Source organism: Apteryx mantelli, chromosome 12 (assembly GCF_036417845.1).
Source record: "Apteryx mantelli isolate bAptMan1 chromosome 12, bAptMan1.hap1, whole genome shotgun sequence".
Taxonomy (NCBI): domain Eukaryota; kingdom Metazoa; phylum Chordata; class Aves; order Apterygiformes; family Apterygidae; genus Apteryx; species Apteryx mantelli.
This window is the reverse complement of record NC_089989.1, coordinates 20,615,973-20,635,094: the sequence shown is the minus strand read 5'-3', so window position 1 is coordinate 20,635,094 and position 19,122 is coordinate 20,615,973. Positions and strand designations below refer to the sequence as shown.

At 43.6% G+C, this 19,122-nt stretch overlaps 1 protein-coding gene across 14 annotated transcripts in view; it reads left to right on the top strand.

The window, feature by feature from the left end:
* The window catches only part of MAGI1 (membrane associated guanylate kinase, WW and PDZ domain containing 1), a 351,883-nt gene that overhangs the window by 260,876 nt on the left and 71,885 nt on the right, over positions 1-19,122 (top strand). For all 14 annotated transcript variants that reach the window (XM_067303444.1, XM_067303446.1, XM_067303450.1 and 11 more), the window contains 3 exons: positions 11,119-11,325; positions 15,225-15,435; positions 18,499-18,581. In XM_067303444.1, coding sequence (XP_067159545.1) covers positions 11,119-11,325; positions 15,225-15,435; positions 18,499-18,581 — 501 coding nt within the window. The remainder of the gene's footprint in view (positions 1-11,118; positions 11,326-15,224; positions 15,436-18,498; positions 18,582-19,122) is intronic.

Genomic DNA, 19,122 nt, shown 5'->3' with positions numbered 1-19,122 from the left:
ATCATAGTCTTACAAACAGTAGCATTGATACAAGTAGGGGGCACTGGAATATCACTTTGAGGAGAGCAAGGAAAAGATGGCTTTGCCTCACAAGAAAGTGCATTGTGTAACTAAACCTGCAGTCTATACCTCATTATAATTAAAAACTCCTTTTGGGATGTGTTTTTTTCTAGAGAGCATTTAAATATATCTCTCTGAGAAGCCAGTTAGAAGAACCATATTACAGTTTTGGAAGTCCTTCCAATCCAGTTTAGCTCATGCGTGTCATATTTCCATTTGCAAGAAGTGAAATGGGTCTTGTCTTAATTACGACGTATTGAAAAAGCCTAATTCTTGCAGTCTTTAATAAGAAACATGAAATATATTTAAAAAATCCAGACTGTACCCAAATAGTTGATCGTCTTTGAAAAGTCATCATCAAGTATGAACAAAAAAGATTGTGACATGTGGTTTTGGGTTTAGGCTATAAAAAAAAAAAGTCCTGAAACTCTGTTCACTTAGCCTACTTCTTAAAATTTCCCTTGTAAGGTCACCTTTAAACTTTGCGCCTATTCCCAACTGCAGACAATTGCCATGTCGAACCTGGTTTGCCTGAAGATGGTAAATGTATAATTTGGTTTCACTCTTCCACCTCTCTGAGTTGATTAGCTCCATCAGCACCATTGCTACCGTTCCAGCAGCAGCACTTCCCCAAAATGAGCTTTTTCCTCTCCATGTTTCTAATTATAACACTAAATTAGTTTTCTTTGTTGTGATGCTCAAAATAGATCAGCTGAACTGCCTTGCCATTACTCCCTGATCCTATTTGTTCTTGTGACCTTTCCACTTGGAACAGCAAAATGGGTAGCTCTTTCCAACAGCTCCAGGGACATGCTGAGGATTAGTTTTCAGGAGACACTGTGCCCATCTGGAACAGTTATAACATGGTCATTTCATTGCTTATGTGATTATATGCAATGCCAACTAAACAGTTCAGATTTCGTGGGTTGCTCTTTTCAGTTTCTGAAGATGAGGTTGATTTTTTTTCATGGGTCTAATGGGCATTTCATTTCTGGAGGTGATAGAAGTGTCTGAACTTTGAGGGACTAATTTTTCAGAAGTGCTGAGAAGCCGCTTTCCCTATTGACATCGGTGACATCAGTGCATAGTGGTCCTGGAAATCTAGTCCACAGAAGGAAAAATCAATAAGAATAAAGAAAATAATGATGATGCATGTGTGCACATATGCATCAAGACACATTACTATTTGATTGTAATGTGAAATAAATAATGTTCATTTTTCACTTACAGCTTCAAGAAATGATTTTGCTGCCTTCTGAGATTTCTTTAATGACTTTGTTGTACTACTTTTGGAAATCTTATTTTTCAGTGTATTGATCAAGACGATGTTGATCTTGATTATATCTTGGAATATAGTGTAATTCAATGCTGCAATAACCAGCAATTTTGGGAAAAAAAAAAAAACCTTCCAAAAAACAGATACCACAAAGTTAGACTTCTAATGTCCAAGTCTTTGTTATTGCCTAGCTTTATATTCTGAGGTGACTTTAGTTTTGATTTGTTTTAAGCTACATTTTGCTGACTGTTTTTTTTTTTAATGTACCGTCATGATGAAGCTGATTATAGTTCTGCCCCTGCCAGTGATACCTCATTCTAAACTGGTGGTATGGAACTCAGCAAAAGGAAATATTCTACTATTTCTCTCTGGAGAACAATAAAATAATACCCTTAATGCGTGGCTTCTATTATTAATAATGCTGCTTATTGTACTGAGTAGGAGTCAAACAGTTGCAAAGATGAGATTGCCTTCGATTGCAATGTAGTTAGGCAATTTAGAGGTGAAGGAAGGGGAATACTGTAAAATAGAGAGTGGTGATGTTAAATGGGAAACCTCTGCCACCTCGCACTAACCCCATGATTTTGTGGGATTGGATGAGGTGACCAGAGCTTACAGACCTCATGATGGCCACAGTAAGGCCATTTCACCTCTGGGGGAAGGATGGGGGAAGGACACTATCGTCTTCAACTGCAGCCAAGAAAACAGAGGTTGTATAGTGAAATTATGGAGCCCGGAAAGAGTCAAACCAATCCCAGGTTCTCCTTCGCTGACAGTTTTTAAGAACAAGTTAGACAAAGAGTGGTCCAGATAGAGCGATCCTGCTGGGGAAAAGCACCTCTTGAGGAATTCCCAGTATTCGTGATTTTACGAGCTGCAGAAGGAGTGTTTTGCGTGACCAGGAGCCAAAAGCTCATGTGGCTCAAGGAGGCTGGTGGCTTGGACTTCAGGGTGGTTTCCTGGGGTTCCTTCTGGCCCTTCACTTCGAAAAGTCTGCGTGTGAGAGGGGGAGGTGGGTGTTCGCTCTGTGTTTCTATGCTACGTTTTAGCAGCTCGTGAGAAATTCTGAGCAAAACAATCATGATAAAGTTTTAACTTTAGCAGATGACATTTGTTTGCCTTTTGAAGGCAAAAAGCCACCCAGGTGCTAGCACTGTAGTTGGGAAAAACCTGGTGGGAAAAGATGCAACGCTGAGCATTTGTTTAATAAAACTTACTGAGAACTTCAGGGGAAAGGGATTGGAAAATAAGGAGCCTTCAGAGCTTTGATGCTGATATAGATACGATTGATTTGGAAAGAATAAAGAACAAACAGCAGAGAACAGTTGGAAGCCACAAAGTAGTAGGAGAGTAGATCAGGTTTTGAAAGAAAAACCCATGTCTTGAAAGTGCTGCAATTGCAAAGAGAGGAACTGCAACCTGAAGTCACTTTGTTGTTGTTGTAGTCACTTTGTTGTTGTTGATATTTTAAGACACTGCTTTTCAACGATAAAAGCTAAATTTTCCCCCTTTTTTCCCCTAATGAAAGCTAAATTTTCATATGGTCACATGATTCCAGGAGCTGACGCTGGAAGACTTGCGTAAAACAGTGATGCTGCTCCAGAATTGGTGCTTTTGGCATCACCTGCATGCTGGTAAAGCTGGATGTGACATGCGCAAGCTAGTTAGTCATTCCAATTGACGATACTCATTAGGAAGGAAAAATCTTTTTAGACTGAGCATTATTTGGGCCTTCTGGTAGATAGGGAACCATGATAATTGTAATCGCAGGCATTTATTGACTGATCCTTCAGGGCATAAAATACTGATGGAGGCCTGGAAGTAACTGTGTAGGTTACTAATTATTCAACGATTACTTTTGCATTTGAATTGTGGGCTCTGGCAGGGACCCCAAGGGAGTGCTGTTTTGAGCAGAGCCACAGCTTCTAGGTTTTATTCGCATTTCTTTCACAGCTTGCTGAATGGCCTTGGGCAAGTCAGGTAACTGCCTTATACTTTGGGTTCCTGGCCTGGAGAATATTAAAATGACTGTTACTTCTCTCTCCATTAAAATTTCAGCAGATACCCTAGGTCTGCAGTTATCTCCTATTACAAATATGAGGGAGACGGTGGAAGAGATGGTTTTTCAGACGGCTGAGCTGCGTGTTCCCGGTTAAGATGGGCACCGCATAGGAATGCACAGGGAGATGAGCGTGGTGGCCGAATTTTGCATGGGGGTGGCTCTGTTTCGCTGGGGTCTGTCCAGGCTGTGTTAATGAATGCCCGCGCAGCACTTAATGATCCTCAAAAGAAAAAGTGCTGCACTTTATAACATGTGAAGGGTTATTATATTTTAGAGTATTATTGTCAAGGCATCATCTTTCATTCTCAAGACAAGTGTTATGTGATTGCCAAGAGAAGTAATAAGTAATCTGCATTAGTCTCATGACTAAGGTGTAATGGGGTGACTTGCTAACATTTTTAAAATGTATAAAACTGGCTACTGTAGACAGGGTCTTCGATTGTGGTACTTAATGAGTATAATAAATTACCTTAACAGTGCAGTTAGAATTTCAGCTGAAGTAGAGAGGTGTATTTGGCAACATGCTTCAAATCAAGATGTCTTTAGCCTAATTTATCTGATGTGCTAGTTCCCCTTGGGTTTATCTGCATCAGCCCCGCTCTCCCATCTTTGGTTAGCAAAATGTTTTTTGTTGCTGCTTTTCTGGTGTTTTTGCAGTCTGTGGGTCTCACCAGCTTGGTGCAACCTTGAAACGAATGCTGTGTCCGTGACAGGCAAAACATGGACAGGAAGATTGGGAGAGCAGGGGAGGCAGATGCTGTGGGTGCCCATGCAGTGGAACGACATGTTCCACTTAATAAGATAAGATCCGCTTATTAATGTCTCCATGCTACAGATTGACTCAATAAATCATAATGGCTCCTTGAGTGGCATTGCAATGTATCATGTCAAATATCCACTTATTAACATCTGCGCCCTGTGGAAAGATGCCGGTTCTACCTTTGACGGTTATGCTTTGGTTTTCTTTCTTCTTTTAACTACTGGTAAGAAAGAAAGAAAACACATTTTCAATGTGCTCTAGGTGACCCTGCTTGAGCAAGGGGGTTGGACTAGATGATCTCCAGAGGTCCCTTCCAACCTCAACCATTCTGTGATTCTGTGATTTTTGTGTATGTGCACGATTATCAATGTTAAACATGAGCATTGTTATATTGTTATATATCATCTGGTAACAATGCTTCATTCTGCAAAGAGCAGGAGCAGTAGCTGAGTACCTATTTTTCTTTAAAAGCAAATATGCAAATATCTGACAGTTTTTTCAAGTGGCATTGAGTTTCCTATGAACTTCTCCTATTTTAAATTTCTGATTGGTTTCTCTGTGCATGCTTTCAATAAGAAGTTTTCCAATGGGAGGTCTGTCTGCAACTATTCATTAGCAGTCCTGCTTTTCACAGTTTCTTGATCTATCTTAAAACACAAACCTTGGGGGTAGAGGTTGCTCCCAAACGCATCTGGCGAAAAGGAATGTAACTTGTGAGTCAGCTGGTTATTTCTTAAGTTAGATTTCAGGTCATTTCAAGCCATCATTTACTCTCTAACCACAGGCTGGTGTGTTGGTTGATGGAGGCTGCCCTCAGTAGCCAGCTGATGGATGGCAGCCAGGCACATTTTGGCGCTGTTGCTCGGTGCTGGATGTGCAGGGGACTGTCTCTGGGATAAGCTACACTTCTCCATCAGGACGTTACCCTGGCAGCTGCCGGTCAACCACATCTTCTCTGCAGCAGCCATGCTGCAGTCGGCTGCTGTATCCCATCCAACTCCACCCTATTAAATTCCCCTTAAAACTCCTCAGAATACAAGACATGAACATGTTATGAACATCATGCCACAGCGTTGACTCGTGATGTCAAAGGACGGTGAGGAGAGGTCAGTCAGGATGTCTAAGAGCACACGTGCTCACCACTCTTCCACTTGGCAAGTGCCAGTGGTGGAGTGGGGAAGGAGAAAGGGAGCATGGTCCTGTGTGCTGAGGTCAGGGATGCCGGGAGCCGGAGAAGCTGCCCCGCAGGTCCAGCACGTCACCTCTGGCTCGCATAGAAAGCCAAATCCCAGCGGCACATCCAGCTGCTGCAGAGCCCATGCGTGCGGGGAGCTGGGCCACGATTGCTCCTGCCTTTCAGGGGACAAGACGTTCATGGGACATAGCCTCATGTTGGGAATGCGAGTGTATTTTTCTTGTTGCAATAGTTTAACATTGCATTTTCCTGATTGCTGCAGCTTTGTGCTGGATATGGTGCGTTTCAGCTGCTTTTCCTGTGTTCTCTGTACATACCATGTACAAACACATGTATATTCGCGTTCCCTATGATTTTTTTAATGCATTTGCATGTTTAATATAACATATTCTAATATAGCTGAGCTCAGGAAACACCCTGAGCTTAAATAGTCATCTCATTCCCCATGCCACCAAGATCTTACTGCTTACGTGTTATTTTAAGTATCCGTATTTCATTTTAGATTGTTAAAATTTTTCACGCGTTAAACGTGTTTGCACCTAGCTGTACACACATGTTAACAAAAGCCCTGTGGGAATAGCTGTTGATATCTCAGTACAGGAGAAATTAGGATAAATCAGACCGATCTTGATCTGCAGGTGATTTTGTGCTATGCTGCCATTGCCTATAAGGGCACTAATTGCGGTATGTTTGCATGTTAGATTTCAGACATAAATTGAAATGTGCATGTTGCAACGTTCTGGCTAATTTTAAACAAAAACGATCTGGACTGATCTTTCAGTTAACTCCATCCTCAGTAACCGCAAAGGTTGACAGAGGATCTGCTGTTTGCAGCGGCTTTGATTTGCATAGGCGGGAGGTTCATTTCTCTGAGCTCTCGTTGGCTGCCTGCATTTTGCTTCCTGATCCAGCTGCTGTAGCCGCGACTGCCTCCCGGTTGCCTGGATACTCTGAATTTCCTGGAGGCAATTGCTAATCAATGTGCAGCTGCAGCTAGGTGCATCCCGCGGCCAGATCTGTCAGCTGAACGCGGAAATCTGGAGCAGAACAGGATCTGGAAGGGAACGGACGCCCCACGGGAGCAGGCGCTCTGCTCCCGGGAACCGGTTCCTCCGCTGCAAGTCAGAGGCGAGCGCTCTTGGTGGTGGACGTAGGTGAGCAGAGGCTCTGCTGCTGAAACTAAGGGTCAATTGTTTTGGTTCTCGTGGAGCGCGGGAAGAAGAGCTGCGTCTCGGAAAAGAAAACAATTATATTACTAATCACTTTTGGAGCCTTTGTGTCAAGGCCTTGCTTAATTTTGCTGCTTATCTCCAAGTCTCTTTGCCCAAAAAGCCGTTTGCATGAATACAGTACATTGCAGACTGGCTTTAAAACATAAGCGGTTACTGGGAGCCTTGTGAATGCAGAGCATTGGAGCGTTGAAGATCAGATGCACTTTTCATGGATGCAGGGTCCTCTGTGCTGCACGGAGGGGTTTGAGGGCTTTTTTTAATAATTACAGAGTTACACCTCACAGGAGAAGTCAGTAAATGCAGAAGCGAGGGGGCTCTTGCTCGGTACTTTCCTGCGAGACAACTGCGCTGCCAGTTCCAGTTCCCCATCCCACGGCCCCTCGCCGAGGTGAGACTTTAAGGGAGCTAACTGGCATATTTTTGTGAATTAAGCATCAGGTTCCTGGTCCCAGAAACAAGCGATCGAAGGGGGTCTGTGAGTTTGCTGCCCTTCAGGGGAACATTGTTTTTAATAAGAATGTTTTGTCATTATTTTGAAATAAGGCAGATTTTCCATTGCTCCTGGGCTTGTGAAACTTTTGTTTGAGTTCACAAGCTGCAGGACAGGGCAGGAGCTGCCATACATTGCTCTCGTGGATTATGAGCGCTGCTTGAGCTGGCAGAGGAAGAAGTGTTAAGATGATGGGAACTTGTCTGATTGCTGCGATTAGCTGTTACAGCGTTCTAATTACTGTGCGTGATACTAAAATGTGTAAGCTCCCGACGCTTTCAGATAAGGAGATGAAAAGGAGTCAGCTCCAAATAGCTATTCTGTTTTTTTCATTATTATTGGTATTTTTAAGCACTCCCTTGAGTGACACTTTACAGCGCATGGATCAAGTCGTGGTCTTTGCTGCACAAGCTGCCATCAAAATTCAGTTGTGGTTAAATAAGTTTAAGTGCCAAGGGACCGAATAAAATGAGGGTTAGTGGAAGGTGGTGACAAGGAATTTGGTTATGGTATGTGCATCTGTTGAGCAAATGCATTGTTATCAGATATTAATTCAGTTACTGTAGGTAGCATCCAAATGTGAATGAGAACGCAGTTCCTGCAGGAATCGGACATGGAGAAGCGTACAGTTTCTCACATGTTGGATGATTCAGAATTGGTATTTTCACAGAAAATTTGAGGTTTTCCCTTTGTCTTGCTCAAAACATCTCCTTCCGTCTGGGAGATGAGCTGCTCTTTTCCAGCTGTGAACTATCACGCGATGGGCACCGTCCCCAGCAGTTTTGCAGAGCTTCACCTGAGCAGTTGGGGGAGCTCAGCACCCCGGGAAATGCTGCCGTAACTGTGATGAGTTTGTGAAATGCATTGGGACCCACTGGGATGACAGATGGTTGTGTACAGACATGTAACGTGCTGTTAATAATTAGAGCTGATTGGATATTCAGTACAAATCACACTGGCTGTGAAGTTAGCCCGTTCTTTAGGCTTACAAGTGGTCACAAAACACAGTTAAAGCATATTTTTAAATATAGGGTTTTTTTCATAAACATTGACAGATTAAGCAAATAAATTCAAGGCTGAGTGCTTTTGAACTTTTACTTGGCTGTTCCCTGCCGGTTGTTAGCGGTGCACATTTGGATTTCTGAGTCACAGGGTAAATATTTTCTCTTTCCAAGTTGAAGGATTAGTTTCGATGATAACTTTAAGTGCCAGTCCCTCCTAACGGGGGTCTGTCCCCAGGCCCATATGCTGGGCCTTCAAAGTGAACTGGGTAGCAAAGAGAAATAGATCGTGAGCTTTTGTGGAAAAGTAGTGTTTTTCATTATCTCTTATTCTCCATGACGCTTAGAAGTTTGGGGTTGAGCTTTCTTTTGCAGTTCTTCATCATGAGCTGGGTGGTTTGCTTTAGAAAGGCCTTTTTTTTTTTCCTGAGCAAGGTTTCTGAGGGTTTTTTTTTTATCCATGGACTGTTGGGGAATCCGGACTTGGTTGTTGCTAGAGGAGCTGAAAAGGAGCAAACTCAAAGATATCATCATAGCTTTCTCCTGGACTGGAGGAGAGGTTGTAGCATTTGTGCTTCGTCCTTATTTAGCAGAAAATAAAAGTGCACGCTAGCAACGTGCATACATCCCCTTCACTCACTGTGCTGCATCCATCACAAACTGCTGGATTTAGCCATTTGCAACATACCTGAAATATATTTCACACAAAATATTGGTGTTCAGAGCTATGAATAAAAAGCTGAGCTCACGTGTCTCACACAGACATGGATATGTGTGTTTAGTATTAACATCCTCATAAAACACACGTTTGGTTATAAAAAAAGGAAAAAAGGAAAAAAACCCCAAAGCGGTAGCTGGAGAAATGCAAAACAGGATAGGATGGAATCAGGGTAGATTGTTTTTTGTCCCCCTACCTTTGTATTTTTGCCCTGGCACACACACTCCTCCATTTCCTCTCATTTTATATAAAATACGTTTGCAGTATGTAGAGCATAAGAATCATTTCTCTAGCAGAGACTGCAACCTGCTTTAGGAGCCTCCATCCCCATTAAAAGCTCTTTCCAGAAGAAGTAATTTCCTTCTCGCTATAAATTATGCATCAATGTACATTTAAGATTCTGAAATGACGAGCAGAAGATGAAAGCGTTGCAGGATGTCGCTGCTCCTATGGAGCTGAATCCACAACGTTGTGTACAGACTTGAACACACCTTGTTAAGACAAACCTGCGCCTGTTGCTGTCCTAGTACTTGGGCTGTGAAAGCTTGGAGGGAAGAACTCCTCCGGCTTCTCGAGCCCCAGCTCTGGGAAGAAGACTTGTTCTCCCCTTGGAAGTCAGCGGTGGAGGGTAAGATGGCAATGTGTGTCCAAATTGTCCTTCCCGCGGTGCCAGCTGGAGCTGGGGGGCTTTTCATCTCCCTTGCTCCTGGCATGTCCAAAAACCTCGCAGGGCCAGCGGTTGAGATCTGCGAGTGCTGGGGCACGTGCGGGTCCACGCAGCCTTGCCCTGGCACTGGCAATGCCTGAAGCATCACAACTGTAAGGGACTCGGATGCTCTAGCAGGAAGGGCAGGTCAGCCAGCGAAGCAGGCGTTGGACACCCAGCCAGTTCTTATGGACTAAAATCAGTGCATTTCGCCTTGAACTCAAGTCTGTGTCAAAATCTTCAGATATTAGAAATATTATGTCATTACGTGTTGAAAATACTGATGAACTCATTCTTTTGTGTTATTCATAACCTATGGAGATAGATCTAAGGATGTAATCAACTGTACATGTGGATTTTAGAGAAGAATTTTGTACTGGTGTTAGAGCTGAAGCTCTATGCATGCACACCCACATATCTTTATACACAGTTACATGAGGCAGTGCAGACTGAGATGAATCTTTAATACTGTGGCATCCCAGAGAGTATAGGGAGAATATTAAAGTCCATCTTCAGGGTCCAACAGTGGCAAACAAAAATATATATTAACTTTTGAAAGGGAATGTTTGGATAATTATTTATTTTAATATAGACATGAATTTGCTTGTAAAACTCTTGCGTATCATATATCATTGTGTAAAAAGTGTCAGTCACTTAAGGAACAAGCACCTTGCAGCAGCCCTCAGCTCCTGTAACGCCCAGCGCTGGGGGAACCGGTCCCAGGCCTGGGGCTCCTATTTATAGTTTCAGTGCAAGTCAAGTGCTAACGTGTTGCAGAGTGAAACGGAAACCCTGAAATATCCCCGTGCAAAATTCTGGCTTGAATGAACCTGCACTTATTCTGCATTTCTTCCATTGGCAATACAGCAACAGCAGAGTGTGCCCAGAGCTTTTTGCTGTTGCATGCGCAACCTCTGGTGACGGTTGCGGGAGCTGTACGTTGGCTTAACTGCAGGTGCGTCTTTGTCCCTCGGACTTTTGCTTTAAGATCTGCTTGTTCGCTTCTACCCAAGCTGACCCCAACTGCTGAATTTCCTCTTTGAAGAAAGCAAGCGCCATGTGGTAGCTTTCCTTTTCTTTTCTTTGACAAAGTTTTCTTTCAGAGAGAGACTAGTTTTTGCTTTTTAAATGCAACATCCACCCAAAAAGAACCTGTGTATTAAAGCAGGCCATCGAGCTTTCATCACTTCTCTGGGTGATAGCAGTCATGAATTTTTTATTTTCTGCAGGGCTCACTCCAGATCTGCCAAAGCATTGTGTGGGTGCACGCACGTAAAAAGGCTACTAATTGAAATTCAGATGTAACGAGATGAAGTTTTGCTATTCACCACGGCTGCCTTTTGTTTTAGCCCTTGTACGCTCAGTGCACCTCAACAATGCAACCCTTGCTTCTCCTTTTAGCTTCAACAAGAATAGCTTAAAAGGCACAAAATATTTCCGTGCCCGCTCTCGAGATGAAATATGCCTTGAAAAAAATGGGAAGGACATGTGTAAGTTTTATCTGTTTTCTTGTAGGGAGAGGCAGAGATTTTGGCGGGACTGGAAAGAAAATAAAATAGGAACCTTGCTGCTAGAAACTGCTCACTGTTGAACATGCAAATGCGCTTCTATTGCCTAGGTAACTATTATGGAACGCCCAAGCCTCCGAGCCAGCCCGTCAGTGGGAAAGTGACTTCCGCCGATGCGCTGCAAAACCTGCCGCCCGGCTCCAAGCAGTCGACTCCAAAGCGGACCAAGTCTTACAATGATATGCAAAATGCTGGCATAGTGCATACAGAGAATGAGGAAGAGGATGATGTACCTGAAATGAGCAGTAGCTTCACAGGTAAACCCAAACTATTGCAGCCTGTCAACTAGGCCACATGGGGAAAGGTTTTGGAGTTAGTTTGTTGCTTTTTTTTTTTCTTTTTCTTTCTTTCTTTCTTTCTTTCTTTCTTTCTTTCTTTCTTTCTTTTTTTTAATAGGTTTCCTTCAAAACTGTCAATCCTGGAAAAAACTGGCCCACAGCACCTGGATTGCAGGTGTCCTGGTATTGACAATCACACGTACAGTTGTGTCTTCTAAGGCGGCCGTGTGGGATTGGGCTGGAAGAGAGAAATCTGAAAAAAGCATCAAATCCATTAGTTGCTTTCTTTTTTTTTTCTGGGTAGCTGTTGTTAGTGATGGGCAGAATTTGAGAAAGGTGTACAAATGAAATTCATGTTTTATGCATTTTTTTTCTTCCTTGGGAAACATTTTACTTTACAGCGTTACATTTTGAAGTCCTACAGCACTGGAAACCGCTAGGTTTCTGAGTAGGCATCTTTACTGTGAAGAATAATTGAGGCTTTTTAAAAGATATTCTCTGGTATTATGTGCTTTTGTCATTAAGGGCACATTCATATTCTTTCAAAGATTGTCTATTGAATGCAGTCAGCCAAATTCTGCTTTCAGTTGCTCTAATGTAGATCTAAATTACTCCATTGAGCCAAATGACAGAAGTTTAAGTGCAGAATGGTGGAATGATGTCTGGTAGAAATTATGGATAACACTTCTAGATCCCCTTATACTCTGAGTTAATCATTCTGCTGTTGGCAAATGCAGAGGTTTTTATAAAAAAAGAAGCACATCATGACTTCTGGTGTCAAAGAACATGCCAACATTTTGAACATCGCTTTGTGCACGCTCAGCTTGAAGTGTGACTGTTCCACTGGAACTCAGAAACTTTCTGAGTTTGAAAGGATCTTGAACACTACATGAAATGCTCTCTTGTAATATCACAAATTAGCCCAGAACCTCAATTCTGCCTGCAGCTCTTCCAGCTAGTTTTCACTTCATTCTCAGTCATGCTCAGAAAGGTCAAGAGAGTGTTTACCTGTGGTTGACAGTTCCAGTCATTATAACCAGAACAAAATGGCTCAGACTGGATACATCTGAAATGAATTTTTGCTCCCTCCAAAGTATGTTGCTGTCCTTTCCCCTTCCTTACACCTAGAGATAGCCAGCGCATCCAGTGACTAGGTCCTCTTCTCCAAGGTACCTTCCAGCAAACTGAGGGCTGCTTGCTGTGGGGAGGAGGTCTGAAGCGTGGATGCAAGCTGTCTGTTTTTGTGAAGGCCTTGTGTTTTCTTTTCCCTGCTATCCTTTCGGCCTGAACACAGACCTCGCTCCCACTCTCAAGTGTTGGCTCTAAGGTCACTGGAAGCTTTTGTGGTCTAAAGTCAAGTGTTGGGTGCAGGTGGGTTCAGAGCATGTTTCTGAGCATCTTTCAGCGATCCAGTGAGTTTCTACAAAAATCAGCAGGAAGTGTCTGAAACTCTGAGGAGCAGGAGCTCTTCTCTGTGTCTGCCAACCCAGGATTTCATATTGCTTTGACAGAGCTTTACTTTCTCATCTCAGTTTTCAAGCGCTGAATTCATCTTCCTAGCTCTGTATGAGGTAGGTATGTAGCAAGCAGCCCTATCCACACCTTCAAGCCTTTTGAAGCTGGTTGCTGTGGGTGCTAGCACTGCGGGCACTTGGCCCCTGAGGATTTGTACCAACACAGCAGGTTAGTGAAAGATTGGAGATGGGAATTCAGGTGGTGTTGGTCCTTTGTCTTCTGGTTGCTTCCCACCACTCTGACAATTTTCCATCTCAGCCTCAGTTGAACCGTACCAGCTATCATGCAACTACTTCCCAGCAAAGTCCTGGCTCTAACAGCCAGATAGAGCTTTAAAAGGATTTAGGCTGAGAGGTAGGTCCTTGTGGCCCTGGCCGTATTCATCATCATTATGCTCAGAGCTATTTCAGCGGTGGTCATAAGCTATTCGGTATGCCTGGTGGGTCCCCAGACTGGACCCCACTCTCAGGACCAAACTATCTAATGATTTTGAGGTTTGTGCTCTGCTTGGCTTTTACCCATTGTATTTTTCCAACCCAAAATCACTCCTCAGCTCCTTTACAAAACTTTGTGCCTGAGGGTAGTTTCTCACATGCTGTGACATGGCAACTCCCTCAGCCCGAGTCTTGAGATCTGTTTTTGGCAGGAAGCTGTTCTGAGATGCTGTTTGACCTCTTTTCTACCTGTCTCTGATGAGAGGTGTTCCTCTTGAAGAGATTCAGTGTGGTGCCCCTGAACTGATTGCAGCATCATTTGTCATCCTCATTTTTCTTCACAAGATGAAATACTGGAAGATGCAGTTAATTTGTCATAACATTATCGCACCCTGGCCCCTTGCCTCCATTAAATGGGCACAGAATCAAGAAAAGAGAGTTATTTCTCCTATACCAGAATGATTCCTTATGCTTATTTCATGTGTAACTGTGCTAGCCATATTAAAATGTTCTCGCTTCCATAGAAGACCTGTCAGTGACTTGTGTTTTTCAGGCTTTGGCATGTTTACGCTCACAGTCTAAGCTGGCGATGATTCATTCATGCTCCAACTTCTTTATCTTGTCAGTATCTACCTAAAAATATAGCACAGCAGGAAAGCTAGAAAGCAGACAGTTGAGGGCACTGGTATAGTCTAGATCTTTTTCTTCCCTCTTTTCCCAGTTTATTATTGTCATTATCTTGTCTTTTCGCACCCTTTCACAGAGGCAGCGCCCAGAGTAGGAATGGCGCAGGAGCTGCTGCTAGCAGGTCCCTGAAACAAGGCGCTGGGCTTTGAACGGAGGAGCTGAGGGGTCTCCAGTCTGGAGAGCAGAGGCGAGGTCTTGGCTGTGAGTCCTTTTGGTCTCGGCACAGCGACATTGCAAAGTACAACGTTGGCCTCAGCGTTGCTTGCTTGATTTGTATTGCCTGTGGCCACACTGGAAACTAGTGGTCTGGTGACTTGCAGGTCGTCCCAGGTGATTTGGAAGGACTACCACGGTTTTTCACTGTCTTCAGAAACCCCTTTGCTAGACACCGGAGTAATGTTAGAATTGGTCAGTTGCTGCCGAAGCCTCCTTGCCAAGGATTCTGGAGGACAGACGCTAGTTTTTGGGGAGCATTTCCAATGGTGTTAGGGATGGAGGGAATGGGCAGCATTGTTTTGTAGCTACAGCTCAGCTGCGTGGATATAAGCACCAGAAATATTTCCTTAAATGGAGGAGAGCCAGATACATCGTGAAATACTCCTGAGTAAGTTTGAGTGGAAGGATATTGTCATGAGCAGCAGAATAAAACTCTGTAGATAGATAGGCTGTTGTGAGCAGCAACATGTGGACGCATGGTACAGTGCTGGCATTCACTTTAATTTTTAATTCAGCGAAACATTGCACTGAATGAGAACACCATTAGCTTGTTGACTTTCAGATTCTGGCTACCTTCTGCACTTGTAAAGATCTCCCCTTGTGATCATTCTTCAAACAGGAAATTTTAGTCTCCTAATCCCTGTCCCACACTTGGCACTGTGGGAGTGAACCTGTAAGCCTGCTCAGAAGCCCATTGAACTCATCTACATCAGTGAGCCGTGGCCTCAGACAGCTTGGAAGATTTTGGTAGCTCAGCAGGGCCTATTAGTGCGAACACAGTAGCTGATCACAGTTTCTGGTTTGCTCTGGCAAGGATCTGGCTGGCAGAGTGGGCAAAGCAAGCTCGTCCCTGCTGGCAGAAAGACTGCAGAGCCTCTGCCCTCTGTTCATCTGTTGCTGTGTCTCATGTATTACAAAGCAAGGAGGGCCTTTGAAAAGAAAATTGCAAGGGAAGACCAGGAGAAGCAAATGGGAAGAGAAAAATATTGTGATTTTCAATTTTATTTGTGCTTGTTTATTCCGCAGCAGAGTCTGGTGACCAAGACGAGCATAACACGCATATCACACGAGAGAGAGCCCCGCTGTCTGTGATTGATAGCCACACCAACGTTCCCACCACGGAACCATCTCAGAACCTCCCTCAATACCTACCTCCTCCCGCCGAGGATAACCTAGGTCCTCTGCCGGAAAACTGGGAGATGGCCTACACCGAGAACGGAGAAGTCTATTTTATAGAGTAAAGCGCTTTTTTTTTATTCTAATTCTTCTCTCTCTCCCTCTCTCTGGTCATAAGTAAACCTCTGTGGATGCATTGTGTGTGCATATGTATTAAATATTTAGCGTGTACAGTTATGTAGCAGATCTAAAAGTTCTTTACTGCTTGTGCAGTGTTTTTGCATTTCCTGATTGGATTAGCATCCAAATTACTCCAGAGTTCAAAGGCAGGGGGAATTGCTCGTTTTATAAAAACAACAGGCAGTTATAAAATATGGGCCAGTTGTTTTCAAGGGTGGAATGAAAGCTCCTAATTGCAAGGGCTGAGAGTTCATTCCTGGAGCCTGCCCCTGTGCATAATGCAGCAGGGAGCGAGAAGCCCTCTGCTCGCATTCAGAGCTGGGGGACTGGCTTTGAGTCTTGTCCTCTCATCAGAGTAACAGCCCAAACGTGTCACCGTGCTCCTGTGATTTGCTCAGTGCAAAGCAGGAACAGTAAGTTTGGAAGAGGAGAAGTACCTGGCGCTCCGCAGTCTTTGCCTGATGGCTGCGTGCTGTCAGCAGCTTTAAGATGATATTGATTTTCATGCCATAAATAATAATCTCTAATTATACTCATCTATATTTATTCAGATAGGAGTAACTTATATAATGGAACCTGTTAGTTGGAGAGACTTCTTGCACAGTTTAGCTGTTCATTAAAATTCAGATAGCATTTGAAACTCAAGCCCTTAGCTGCACTAGTAAAGAAAGGTGTGAGGAATCGATTTTAGTTTTGAAGGTCTGTCTAATGCAGTCCTGGAACCCTGAAGTCCTGAGACCCTTCACCTGTGTACTGAAAGCCAGTGACCAGGTTAGTTGGTCAGTACAGAGGAACCCCCTCTGTTAACACCCGTCCTGGCACGCAGGAGAGTTAAGCTGGATTATGGCAGAAACGGGAACAGTCCTACCCCATCTTCTAGAGAGGGGATTTCTGGATGGGGCCAATGAGGAGTCCTGAAGAAAAGGTTTTTCCATGGCTGCAGTGGCAGGGGAACACATTAAAAAAGAGTGACCAAAGATTTGAGGAGCTGGGAGGACTGAACGCACTGCAGCAGCTCTTCCCTGGCCGGGAGAGGCCTGCTGTAGGAAAGATCATTTTTCCAGGGCGCTCTCAATTACCTGAGCAGCTTCACCAACCCCCTTCTATAAGCCAAAGTCAGGAAGGCACAGTGCAAATTCTCATCTGCTGCATTTCAGAGGCAACTGAAACGTGTTCGTTATCCTGAACGCGGTATTCTGCCCCTCATTACGTCCTCAGGGTGCCTCATTCTTTGGTGTACTTTCTGGCTTTGATGCGCATAAAATGGCCTGAGTGATACCCCATCCAGCTTGCTAGGGCAAGCAGGCAGTTCTGTTGTTTCTAGGCACACCCTGAGCCTAGAAACAATTTAGTTTGACTTGTATCAAATTAAGAGAGCAAACTAATGAGCTGCGTGGACCCAAGCTGGCTCGGATGTCTGTACCATCACTTCTGGTGCTTTGGGTTAGCAAGTCGAGGTGCTTGCCCAGGACCAGCACAGGTCCGGTGGGGCCAGAGCTGAGCACCAGATAACTAATCCTGCTGGACTGCAGCCGAAGCAGTTTGGCTCTTGAGATGTAGTTCTGTGGTGCATTAAGTGGGATTTCCAAAGTATCCCAGGCTCTCATTATCCTGCCTGTAGGGCTGTCTGTGTTACAGGTCTGACACCATCCTGTCCCTCTGAATGTATGATCTGGAAGGTATTTAGCTAAATTTTCTATGCCTCAGCAAGCCGCACTGTTTTGAGTCTTAAGGTTAGAGAGACAGTTGCAAGAAATATGCAAATGTTCCCTCGCTCTCCTCCCATCACACACTTTTCTCAGCTAGACTACAGACTTTCTTATTTATAAGTTGGCAGAACCCCTCTGCTTTATTGCTGTTAATTTGCCCGACTTGCTGAATTTCTGCCATTCAGTTTTCTAGTTGGTGATTAATTGCTCTGAAGCCTACAAAAGAATTAAACGAGTTTGTTCATCCTGCCTTGGGAGGGCTGGGTAACAGAATGTGTCAAACAAGGACCTTTTATTTAAGCACTCGGAAGCAGGGCAGTCATGTGTTTTTGCAGTAAAATTGGAGTCCGCTGGTCGGTTGTTAGTTCCTAGAGGATCATAGCCCTCATGGCAGCTTTTCCTGCTTTGCAAGGCTGTTGTGAGGCTTAGTGTAAGGTTGTAAACCTCTCTGAGACCTGGAAGGAGAGGTAAATAGCACTGCATGATATTGGAACTCAAAACTGCTAAGCAATGTTAAAGGCTAAGCTAGAAAAATGAGGTATCGGGAACAGGAGGGTTATCTTTGCAGGTCAGGTCTAAGATGCCATCAAGTAGCAGAAGAGGCGTTTTACTACTCGCTTTTCTCCATAGGCAAATCAAGTGATGGGAGGAAATAATGTCTAGAATATTTGCTTAAAGCCTGTTTACTCTGCAGCTGTAACCCCTGGGACTGGCATCATGATACTGTTGGGGGACTTGGAGAAAGGAAGAGTTGAAAGCGAAGGTGTTCAGCTTTCGTCAAAGGCTTTGATGGAACATTTTTGTTTGTGCAATTGAAAGTTTTCCCTGGAAATTTTGATTTTTGACTAATGCTTGGGTCAAATCTGAACAAATGTCAAAGGTCTTTTGCAGTGAGAAAGATCTCTGTATCTTTCATGGAGGAAGGGAAAATACTTTCCTGTCTTTTCGTCAGGAGGCAAAGGATCCATGAGATAGCTCCTGGAATTAAAAAACCACGAAAGACAAAAGTTTGGAAATGAATATTGTGATATTGCAGCTTTCACGTGCACCCTCTAGGCACTAATGCTGATTTTTATATTTTATCTTTTTTACTTTTCACCTTTGTTCTTTCAATGCCAAGATTCTTGTGGTTTGGTAGACTAGTTTACAAAACACCAAAGTGTAATGCCATTTCTTCTGAAGCAAAAGTATGCCTTCAGGTCTGTTGAATAGTAAAGAGGATATATACTTTTATGTCACTGATACTTCAGCTCTAGTTTATTAACAAAGGGCATATTTCCATTTTTGGTTTCCAGCCATAATACAAAAACAACATCTTGGCTAGATCCACGGTGCCTGAACAAACAGCAGAAGCCTCTAGAAGAATGTGAAGATGATGGTAAGAGACTGAAGATAGTGAAATAGCAAGGTGTTCAGTCCATTTCTAAGTGTCTTTCTCCCTTTCCTCTTCCCCTTTTCCATAACCTGTGTTCAGAAATGCTAAAGAAGGAGTGAAAGGATTTATAAGTGCGTAGAAATGATAGCTAAAAACGCTGTCTGTGCATGTAAGATAGCTATCAAGATTGCAGATCTTGTAATAAAAATCAGAGAGATGTGCTAGAAGTAAGAAGCATCTCCATTTCTGCAAAGGTGTTTGAAGGGTCACTGATGCTGAATGAGACTCAGCTTTCCAACACGCTTGCTGCTTGGATCCTGGTGGAGGAGGAGAGCGACTGAGTCTCTGCATGCGCTGTTGTGTCACGCTTCAGCAGTCTGTTTTGTATGAATTGAAAGAGTTGTGTTGTTATTTCCTTGTTTGAGCAGAAATAACTCAATTGCTTCGCTCTTAATGTTAAATTCTGACAGTCCGCTTAGTGTTAAGATTGCTGAAGACAAATTCTATTTGAAATCACAGACTTTTAATCCCCGATAATTTCCTC